Source organism: Phallusia mammillata, chromosome 6, assembly GCF_965637545.1.
Source record: "Phallusia mammillata chromosome 6, kaPhaMamm4.hap1.1, whole genome shotgun sequence".
Classification (NCBI taxonomy): domain Eukaryota; kingdom Metazoa; phylum Chordata; class Ascidiacea; order Phlebobranchia; family Ascidiidae; genus Phallusia; species Phallusia mammillata.
In genome coordinates, this window is record NC_137257.1 from 20767744 (window position 1) to 20779006 (window position 11263).

The 11263-nt window shown below is 36.3% G+C and overlaps 1 protein-coding gene across 2 annotated transcripts; it reads left to right on the top strand.

Moving 5' to 3' along the window:
• The first annotated feature begins 3123 nt into the window (after window positions 1-3123).
• LOC145232011 (carotenoid-cleaving dioxygenase, mitochondrial-like) lies at window positions 3124-11263 on the top strand. 2 transcript variants are annotated; one of them, XM_080096495.1, is made up of 12 exons: window positions 3127-3325; window positions 3965-4076; window positions 4500-4646; window positions 5001-5197; window positions 5413-5581; window positions 5977-6112; window positions 7705-7877; window positions 8137-8237; window positions 8889-9045; window positions 9973-10069; window positions 10394-10552; window positions 10855-11263. In XM_080096495.1, exons 1-12 carry the CDS (start codon window positions 3232-3234, stop codon window positions 10909-10911), a joined length of 1599 nt encoding a protein of 532 aa, XP_079952621.1. In that variant the 5' UTR covers window positions 3127-3231; the 3' UTR covers window positions 10912-11263. The 2 variants fall into 2 exon arrangements, with proteins under 2 accessions (XP_079952622.1, XP_079952621.1); XM_080096496.1 differs by lacking the exons at window positions 9973-10069; window positions 10855-11263 and having other exon boundaries at window positions 3124-3325; window positions 10394-10546.

Here is an 11263-nt window from a genome sequence, read left to right on the forward strand (position 1 = left end):
TAGTATTGTTTGATTGGCCTTAAATCTGCAATAATTGTGTATTTGTATTTTTCGTTGGCTGCAAAGATACTTAATTAAAAAAGACTAGCTGATTTGCTAGCGCTGTCAGACTTGCAGTTCAAAAAAGATACATGGTGTGAGAAGTGGTTTCCAAACTTTCTGTAGGTGCGGAACCGTTGAACAAGTTTATGTTTAGGTGTTGATTCTCATGTACACGGGTATCATGGAATAATCTCAATGATATTTTGGATCTGCAAAACCCAGGTTGGGAACCACTAAACACGAGGTTGTCAATATAGTCTGATTGCCTTTTCATGTAGGCTTACGTTTATTAACTTAATGTTTCATTATGGAGAGGTCAATGCGTTTGGAAAATAAAGGACAGATTTGTCAAAGAGCAAAACCAAGTGGTCTGATTTAACTTTTTAGAAAATACCTTAAGGTTTAGTACCACCCCAAGCCAAATATTAGTTCCGCATTTTTAAATCTTAGATTCGCTAATTAGGACTTTCACGAAGACAACCCTTTTTCATATTAAGTGTAGCATTTTAATACAAATACGTTGCAAGCGTTGCATTTCAACACAAGCGACAAATCACACGCCCATGAAAACACAAGAAATACGACACATAAATTCCAAGCAACGAACTAAATACAAATTACTCGGATAAAACCGTGCTTTGGGTTTGATTTGACTGAGGTTTCCTGATAACAGTCAACCAAGCACTTAACTGCGACATACCCCTAGCATTAAAAGCTAGATAAGTGTACTTTCCAGAATCAGCTAAAGTCACATTCTTCACAATATAGCTTTGCCAATCAAATCCAAAATTTTGAAATTTTGACTTTTTCAGTAGTTTTACGTTTTCAGTAGTTGGCGTGTTGGTTTCCAGGTGAATTTTGCTGCCATTTACTTCAATGTGTTTTAGCCACTGGAAGCCTCTTCCCTCATTTATGATTCTGAATTTAAACTGGACGTTTTCTCCAACATAGGCAGTTTTGTTGACTGGTTCTTGAAACTCAATTATTGGCCGGTATGAAATATGCCCCATAACTTGCAGTTGGCGAGTATAAGTAGCAGAGCCGAATTGATTGGTCGCAACGCATTGGTAACGGCCTTCATCTGATACGACCACTGAACGCAGGATCAATATCTGCTTGTTGCGACGAAATCTGGAACCCCCAACTCTTTGTGACTTTTGACTTTAAGAGGCTTCCGTTTTTATACCAGTTAACACGTAGCGGTTTTCCTCCATCTGCACAAATAAATTTTGCTTTGCTTCCTTCAGTAACTGTCAAATATGTATTTCTCATTCTCTTCGCATTTGTCCAAAACGGAGCGACCCCGTCAACTTTATTAGCAGATGATTCGGTTAAAACAAAGAACCCAAGGGTCGTTGCAACGAACAACAAAATTCTAAATTTGCGCATTTCTCCAAATCTATGACAATTGAACAGCAGTTCCCAATGATACCGCTTTCGCAAATACTTACATAGTTGAAACATGCACCAGTCTGATGCCAGGAAAGATAGCTATTATCAGTGACATGTTGTAACACTAGATAAGGTTTTACAGTGAACAGGAGTGGATGTGTGAAAAGGCAGCAACAGCGTAATCTGCTGACTGGCAATATATCAACACGCATACCAACAGATTTCCATCAAGTATATGCAATGCTTGTAAAAGCGACCGTACCAGCATGTGGAATTTTTATTCATGCGACACGTTGAAGCAAAATTTGGTTCCAAACCCGAACTGCTGTTATAATCGGGCACAAATAGAAACCCGAAGTTAGAATCAACGAAGTGAAATTACGACACAGAGTGTAAACCCAGACCGAGTTTCAGCTCGTTTTGTTTAAACTTAAACTTTCCCATAACTCTGCGGTGTGCTCACAAGTATGTTAACAATATTTCAACGGCTTAAAATTAATCCACATAAACTGTTAATATCGCTAATTAAAACAATCAAGGTACCTGCAGGTAACAAGGCGGCTTAAAAAACTATTGCATGTAACTGAAAAAACATTTAAGAGTTCCAGGCCAAATTTGGCCTGATGGTTGCAGAGGTTGATATTAAACATCCATAAGATTTTGACGACGTTTGCAAGTTTTGTTTTTGTAGGATGACAGTTTGAAAAAAATTAAAACTTGGGCTTTAATACATACCTATGCTGTTAATAAAGCCCAACATTTTCACGTTTTTAAAAATAGTCTAGAAACCAATTAGACTCATTTATACTTTGCTTCCGTCAAAATAAAGTTCAAACAAGCAACGTTATTAACTGATTATAACACATATACTGTTAACTAAGACATATAACTGTTAATCTGAAGGTACCAACAACAATGAATAAACGACCTCTTGACTATCGAACGAAAATAAATAAATTAAAAATTACTTCCACAAACATTTTATTCGGACTTTTTATCTTGCTAAGAAAGCAAAAAAAGCAAATTTTGTGCATATCAGTCGCCTTTACTATAAAAGACACTTTAGAAAATGACAAAAAATTGTTGGGCCTTATTGCAAGCAATGGCTGGCAAACAAAACGTAATAAAATTTATTTGTTTTTTCAAAAGGGATAATGCTTCAAATGTACTAAAATGATCTCATTACTATTATATCTTAATAAGCTTTCATTTCGACAACACAACTTTTCCATTTTTGTTGCCATTTAAAAAAAAAATTATAAAAAAAAAAAAATTATATTAAGTTATAAAAGTTAAAAACAAACACTTCTAAATTTTGATTGGTCATAATTACAATTACACAAAACTTGCAGGTCCAAAGCTTTGTAAATCATTATAAGTACGTACATATTTTAAAATTTCATCAAAACGGAAGTATGTTTTCTTGTGTATAAAAAAGTATGAGCAGTGGGCCTTATTGCCTTACGGGCCTTTTTACCTTCATGTACCTCATAAACTAACCGATAGTGGTAACTCGAAAACACCTGCAAAACATTAGGTGTTCTGTTCATCTTCCGTATTGTACAATTTGTTTTGGAGTGTCATTAAAGAGATCAAAACAAAGGTTATGTTCAATACATTCATCAGAAAGAAGGTTTTGGTTCGACCTGATTTGGCAGACTGGTTCGATGGATCGTACCGCAAACCATTTACAAAAATCATGCCTAACGCTTGGCTGATCAAGCGTTGCAAGGCGACGAACTGCATCAAACAAGTAGTAGACTTTATGTTCAGTCGCAACGCTAGTAAGCAGAGGAAATGAGCAACAAATCAAATACAACAAAGAGTCAGGATATACCGACACTCATTAGGAAAGCTACCGAAAAGACTGAAACCAGATGTACAATTAGAGGTAAGTAGAATGTATATTTGGTCATTGCAGACGTGTTGTTAGCCGAACCAGCACAAATACTATCAGCTCTGAAATGCTATGTTTGCATAAAAAGATCAGTGTCATCATTTTCAGGCAATTACGCAGGCGTACATTTCCAAACTAAACAAACAAACAGTATACCCCAGAACAATCCATAAATATAATCAATCTGCGTTAAGTTTGAATTAAGGTTGTTTTGAAATAAAGTCAAGACTTAAAATTAAACAATGTGCAAAGTGTAGCTCATTTTCAAAATGAAACAATATATAAGAGTGTAAACAAGTTTAATGATTTTTAAAAGTGTATTTCAAATTTAATCCGTTGGCTAGATGAGCGTTGGTTACGTAAAATGTCGTGCAAGTAAGGAAGTACGTGTAGTGTACGGGGTTTGTTGACATTTTCTATTTGTCCATCTCCCAACTAGAGAAGATCTGTTAAACGTGTTTTAGCCGCTTGTTTCCCGGAACAAGACAATTATTCTTTCCAACAGGATCACGATAATTTAAAAGCCAAATAATTTGGGTAAGTTACAATGCACAAGTCATTGGGACACAAGGCATTGATTTTGCTCAATCACGGACTATCAATAAAAAACACATAATAAGTAAGTATTTTTAGGACAAATACCTCACTGGCTTGAAGGCGAAGTTCTGAGAAATGGTCCAGGAGAGTTTGAAGTTGGATCTGACCAGTTTAATCATCTATTTGACGGCCATGCGTTCGTGCACAAGTGAGTCTATTAAACAAAACGAATTACCACAATATAAATATAAACCCACAGCCCTATGTGTTGTGGGGCATTACGCAGACGATTTTGATGGATTACTGCATGTTTGAATACATGTCAGGAAACTCGGTTTGACATCTGTTGTATCGCTTTGTTATGAAGAGATCTTTAAAACGTGCGAAATGCATTTGTCACTAAAAACTGCGTTAAATGTTTTTGCGTCGAAAACTCATGCAACAAAAGATTTTAAAAACGTAATTTGAAGGCAATCTAACAATTGTGTTCAAAAATGGTCTGGGTGTTAGGTTGCAACTGTTTTTGTTTTGGGTTGTGTCACGTTTAGGCCGGATTCGCGTTCGTGACAAACATGTTGTTTCTGCCTTTGTCTGCTGTGCGTTATAACTTACTCGAACCTTTTCGTTACAGATTTACTATCAGTGGCGGTTGGGTGACGTACACAGGGAGGTTTATCGAGTCAAACTTGTACAAGACAAACAAAGAACACAACCGTATTTTGTGTGGAGGATTTGGCACCGCTTCGTATACGGATCCATGCAAAAATATTTTTTCAAGGTTAGTGAACAAAACGTCTAGCTGTTTCGTGGCGTATTTAAGCTGACAGGTAGAGTCAACATTATGAATGAAGGAAATTAGTAACTATCGTTTCAAACTTAAATTATGTCTTCGCAAACGTGGTACTGGCTTAAAAATATTACCTTCGGGAAATAAGTGTCTAAATAAATTGTATAATAAATCCGTAGAGTGATATTTTTCGGGGTACAGTTTTTGCTTTTTAAGTTTAACAGTATTTAACAGTAGCAAACTTCTGCCGTTACGAAATTCCCTCATTCCACTGTTTTTCTTTTGTTTCAAAATAAGCCTACATCATGGCATTTTGTACTTACAACGAAATTTCTTCGGTTTTAGATTTTTCACGATATTAACCACAAGCCCATACCAAGACAACTGCAATGTGAACGTTGCAAGTATGGGAAACGCACATTATGCTATCACTGATGGAGGGCACATGGTCAGATTCGACGCAGAGAAGTTGAAAACGAAAAACTCTATTGCTTTTCCGGATATTTTAAACGTACATTATAGCACCGCACATCCGCATTACGGTAAGCTTTCCTGTGGTAGTGGGTATGCGACTTTGGCAAACAGGATGACTTTAGATAAATACAACCAGTTTCTTCTTTGTAAAAACATTCCATCTCAAGGCAAGACCAAACAGCAATTGATTAAAAATTTCACTTTTCCATATGATACCAGTCAGGCATCCCAAACAACACAACAACATTATTCAATAGAAGTCATAATCATCAAATGTTCACAGATACCAATGGCGATTTCTACAATCTGGGTCTAACCTTCGGCCGCAAATCTTTTTACAACGTAGTGAGGGTTCCAGCTAGTAGCTTCAGCAAACAAGATCCAATGCAGGACCTGGAAATTCACTCAAAAATTGAGGTTGATACCCCACTACAACCGACCTATTTCCACAGGTGACATTAAACACACGAATTAGGATTTTTCCCACAACATATGCACGATATAAGAAAGCGACGCTTTGACAATAAAAAGAACGCTTTTGACAACTTTATGGTGGGCTAAGTGATCAACTATCTGCACACAAGCCATGATCCACTAATATTTCTATTCGACCCCTTATTAAAGACTTTTCTAACGATCTGTGACATAAGATATGTCCATGTGACCCAATAAATGTCGACACAAGTAAACAAAACTTAGTTCGTCTTCAGTTAGATCATGATGTAACATAGGAATTCACACATTGTTTAAAAAAGGAGCACTTTGCTGCAAAATGGTTAGGAATTTACTGGTTTAAACCCAAAAGCATCCTTATGTAAAAAAGGTTTGGCTAATTTTAATTCTGCAGTTTTGCTCTGACTCCCAACTACATAGTGATACACGACCAACCAGCAAGAATCGACGTGCTAAAGTCACAATGGAAGAGGATAATGTGGCAACCGACATCTGGTTCCATTACAAACGACATGAAACGACAATCGGTGGTAAGTATTAAGGTAGTTTTATGACTGAAATCAGCCCTGAAGCGTCTATGCAGACAAGCGATCACGGTACACTCATATAAAAATCACAGTACGCCAGGCCCATTGAAGCATTCAGCATTCACCAAATGGCAAGACGTAGGCTAGAAACAATGAGAATGCTTGGTGACCGGCTAATTCAGTATGACGCCTTTAATAGGCCTGTCGCATTCTGATACATTTTAAGTGTTGATAAAAAAACGATCAAGTAAAAAAGCAACAACCTTAATGTCAATAACGACCTAAAAATGTTTGTAGCTGTGTTTTTAAGTTGGTTTGTCGTCATAAACTAATATGCAGGTTCAGAAACAAAACAAATTCAAGATACCTATTTGGCTATACGGCTGTAGGCCTACTACCTTTTTAAAAAGTACCGCGGTAATCGAGTATCTAATGCTAAAGTTAACTTGTAGCGATTGCGACATAATTTGTGCAAACTTTGCAATAGTTGTTTACCAAAATAGCTCGTTTTTGGCTCGCTAGCTCAAAGCTTGCGAGGAAGTTAAATTGTGTAGCAACCAAACCCAACTGTATTGACAAATCATGTTCGGACTTTGTAATATTTCCTGTCGCAGTTAATTAGGATGCAGATGAGACTTTGTGATCTGGTGTTTATGTGCTTTAACCTTGTCTCGCGCTGTAATTGGACGGGAATTGTACAAGAGAACATCGCAAGAGCACATGTGCATGATTTAATGCCTGGTCATTCTGTTTGACTTGTGCTCGCTTATATCAGCGTGTCGCTTTCTAACGTCAAGAAGTAATAAACAAACGAACCGAAGTGCAAGATACCTGTGTGGAGTTTCCAGGACTTCGGTCCTGACAAGCCCAGGAGCTTGGGAGGTTAAGGACGGTGGTATACCTCTTTAATTTGTAGTGACGCGGTTATAACCTTGAGACCCATTAGAATAAACATTAACATAAAACGAGCACTGCAAACTCAAACCTGTTTCCGTAATCATTTTGACTTTTTTAAACAAAACTGCCCATTTTGAAACATCAAAAACCTTTAACTGGGGACAAAAATGCATTAATGCAGCCATACATATTGCCCCTCCAATGTTATCGTTGATGCGATGTATACTCAGACCAGAGATATAAGTGGGCCCGAAATTTAAGCCCGAACCTGAAAGTACCAACCTGAACCCAAATCGTTGTTTAAAAGCCTGTTTTGGCGTGAAAGTTTGATTAACATGCCCACATGAAATCCTAGAAAAAGTACGACTGTACAGAATATAATTAGGATGACATACAACGGACTAAACATGCTTTTAAACAAGACTGTAAAGTCAGTTTCGAACCAAGCCCGTTTGTTAAAAAAAACTCTTCACGAACCCGAACCCAACAAGTCTGGTCAGCTTTAACGCGGACTGTATTTAGATGATGTACGAGCGATTTTGGGCGGTCGAATGCAGGGGGAACTCCATTGTCCTAAGACTGTGTCTTAAAATCAGTTAAATAGTCACGATCGAATAAATGAAGATTGGTCGTATCCCAGTTTCAAGAGTCTAAAAAGGCGGGTGTAACAGTTTTTATATTATGTGACTTTGTTTCAGTTTCTAGTTGTCGACAAGAAAACCGGAAATCAACTTCCGATTAAATTTACATCAGAAGGTCGGTTTTGCTTTCACTTTATTAACGGATTTGAGATGACAACTGAAGACAAAAGATATCTTTTGGTCGATATGTGTTGCCATAAGGAACCAATAAATTTGCAACAAGGCATAGTGTAAGTGGCCTTCTAAATTTAATAATAAACTGTATTTGTTGGCAGATAAACCATCCATGTTACATTTTTCAACAGATCAAAGCTATGTTGAGTCGACTTTAGTTTTTAAAATTGCAAAATGAAACGTTAAAACCACCCCGCAAACAGCTACATACAAATTTATCTTACGTACTGTTTCGCCTTTCTATGCCAAATTTATAATGATGTTTTGACATTGCAAATGCACAAAACTAACAGATTGGTCTATTATATTTTACAGCATTTTAGATAACATTAGACAGGGACAAACTACCAGCAAAATTACTCCAACGTTCTTACGTTTCGTCATGCCACTAGACATATCCGATTCAACAGAGGAAGGTAATACTGTGTACGGGTGCAGGGTTGTACGTTGGGCCGGGATTTTCAGCTAGGGTTTCGTCTTGTCAGACTAGATTCGGCATAAGTTTCACCTGTGCAAAATTTACATCGAAATATTACTTTCAAATATTGATATTGTATGTATACAGGGTCTGTATTGACTCCTATAAAAGCTTGCTGGTCGAAATGTCTCAATCGGTAATTTCATTGCTAAGAGATGTAAAAGATTAACCCACGCGATCCTGGCAACCAGCAAAAAAAGGCTCCAGCAACCAGGCAAGGCCCCTGGGGTTCACTTTAGACCCCAATATCTCGCAATCCAAACAAAGCTGAACAGAAAAATTTTAACACAATACTTTTCAAAGCATTAACAAACCATTAATGGCACTCGTTTGAAAAAATATTAAAACCACGAATATTAATACGCTTATGAATATGACTGCTTAATGCTCTCTGATACGTTCCGCGGCATAAAAGCCAATGACATATTCTGTTTCTGCAGAGCATGCCGTTTTTAAAAAGCCCCAACTGGTTTACGTATATTTTGTTGTATTCAGCAGTTAATCAAACGCGCAGGTTACATGTAACACTTGATTCCATAAACGCAATCAGTTCAGCAGTTTTGACTCGTCACAAACCTTAACATTACAGGTCATAATCTGGTGAACATTGTTGGATGTGAAGCAACTGGTGTAATGCAAAATGATGGCTCAATCTTTCTAACTCCTGAAAGTTTGTTGAAGAAAGAGTTTAGTGGCACTCTGGAGCTGCCCCGTATCAACTACAAGTTCAACGGACGGCAATACAGGTACAAAGGCGTGAAATAAAGTTTTTGTTGGTTTTGGTTGTGACAGCCATTAGTTTCATTTTCACCCGACACACATACAAAAAAGCCTGCGTAGTACACAATAAGTTTGAACACACACCTGTTTTGTCCCCACACATGCAAGTTGTCAAATACGTATTATGTGAAATGAACAGATTTTTTTTACAATTTTCATCTATTTCAGGGGAATGTAGAAGGTAAAAAAAAAAAACTTGAGACACATCTGAAAATACATTCTACAAATCGTACAATTTGATCTTATTCAGGCTCTGTTAAAATATTTCACCCAGTTATCACAGTTAGTATGGAGATTGTAGGAGGTCCTTTGAGACAACTAGTCAAATATTAAACAATGTCAATCCAAACAGATTAAAATTATATTTAGACAATTGACTACTAGATGTGATTAGATCAGTCATCAGAGCTTATGTCAGCATTGTGGTTTAACAAATGCAAGCTTTTTACCACCACAAACACCATTCATCCAGTTGAACTAAGCCCTTTAAATCAAAAAACTTTCATAGTTGTGGGAGCATGTCTCATGTTCCACTAGTATGCAACTTTAAATAGTATGTCTAATGAGTTTAAGGATATGTGAAAAAAACAAAACAATGAAAACTAATTTTGGGTTAATGCTTCCTACTAATTTGTCCTTAAGAATCTAAAAACAATTTCACCATTTTTGTACCATAACCTATTAGCATAAATATGTGTGTGGGGGGACCCATTCGTTTTTGCTTGCAAAAAAATAATGTGTGTAGGTCAGATGGTGTGTATAGTCAATTGGTAAATAGGACATAGAATAATAAAATTGAAAAACATAGAAAAACCACCTTTCTGGTTTCAAATGTATTTTGCATCGAACAGTCTCATTTTTTTAAGTGATTATGCACAGTACTTGTGATATAGGTATTTCTATGCACAGTCAGTGTTCACACCACATGGTGAAGATCACCTGATGAAATGTGACAATATGACTAAAACAGGAATCACTTGGATGGAAGAGGTGAAGGTTTTAAATTAACCATTTTGTGTGAATAATGCTTAATAACTCAAATTTTCCATGCAGTGTGCATAAATTCCAACATGGCATTGCAATTAATTCATTTGTCCAAACTACATCCCTTTATAATGACAATTTGAGAGAACATCCCCTGGACTAGATGATTAAGGCTATGCAATGGCTTAAGCAATACCAAATTTCAATCACCTACAAAACAATACACTCAAACTTATCCCAACACATTACACATTATAGAATAGAGGGTTTATCTAACACCAGCTTGTCGGGGGATACATATGGTCTCTAGTGTTTTTCTTGTTTATCTAGGGCTGCATTCCATCAGAGCCAGTATTTGCCGAAAGGCCAGGAGCAACAGAAGAAGATGATGGAATTATACTTTCAACTGTTATAAACAAGGATCATAACAAACCAGTATTTTTGTTAATTCTTGATGCCAAAACATTTCAAGAACTTGCCAGAGCAGAGGTAAAGTTCAGAACTTACCTAACCAAAAATATATTTGATTAGTGTTTTGTTCAAGTGGTCTGCCATTTTTTGTGAATAAAACTACTTTATTCCCAGACAAGTAAAATGTATATAATTATAAAGTTAGGTTCTGTTGAATTGTTGTCACAAAATAATTGGCTACTCCTTATAAATCTTTCTAAGTATCATGTGTGCAATAAAAAAACATTATTAAACAGACAAACCAATGGTTCATGTTTTAATTAATGTGAAGTATAAAACTTGAAGACTGTTCAAATAACCTGATTATATAAATTTTCCAGGTGAAAACCAACTTACCCATCTCATTTCACGGAATTTTTGAAGAAAAAAAAACTTGATTTGATATAATTTTCTTGTTTGTTCTACGTTCCACCTAAATAAACATGAATGTACTATATTTATCACTTTTAGGTTCATCCGTGAATGTATCACACAAATATATGTAAATATTATAGAAGCTTGATGCAGCCATGACATCGGTCAATGTTTTCATATTCATTCAGGGATGTAAATGCAATCTGTTTGATAATGGATGTGAAATTTTTGCCATATTTGGTTTCCTTTTTGATTAAAAACAAAGCTTTATGTAATATACCTGTAGGTTTTAACACCGAAGTGTTTCCCCTTTGAAAACAGTCGAGCCTATAAATTGTGATTATTTTTTTCTTTAAATAAAATCCGTGCAAAAAG

Excerpts from the sequence above, each read along its gene's own strand:
- LOC145232011 (XM_080096495.1), top strand. The coding sequence starts at position 3,232 with ATGAGCAACAAATCAAATACAACAAAGAGTCAGGATATACCGACACTC. Across the intron at positions 5,198-5,412 it reads CACCGCACATCCGCATTACG|ATACCAATGGCGATTTCTAC; the intron begins GTAAGCTTTCCT and ends AAATGTTCACAG. Across the intron at positions 9,046-9,972 it reads TTCAACGGACGGCAATACAG|GTATTTCTATGCACAGTCAG; the intron begins GTACAAAGGCGT and ends CTTGTGATATAG.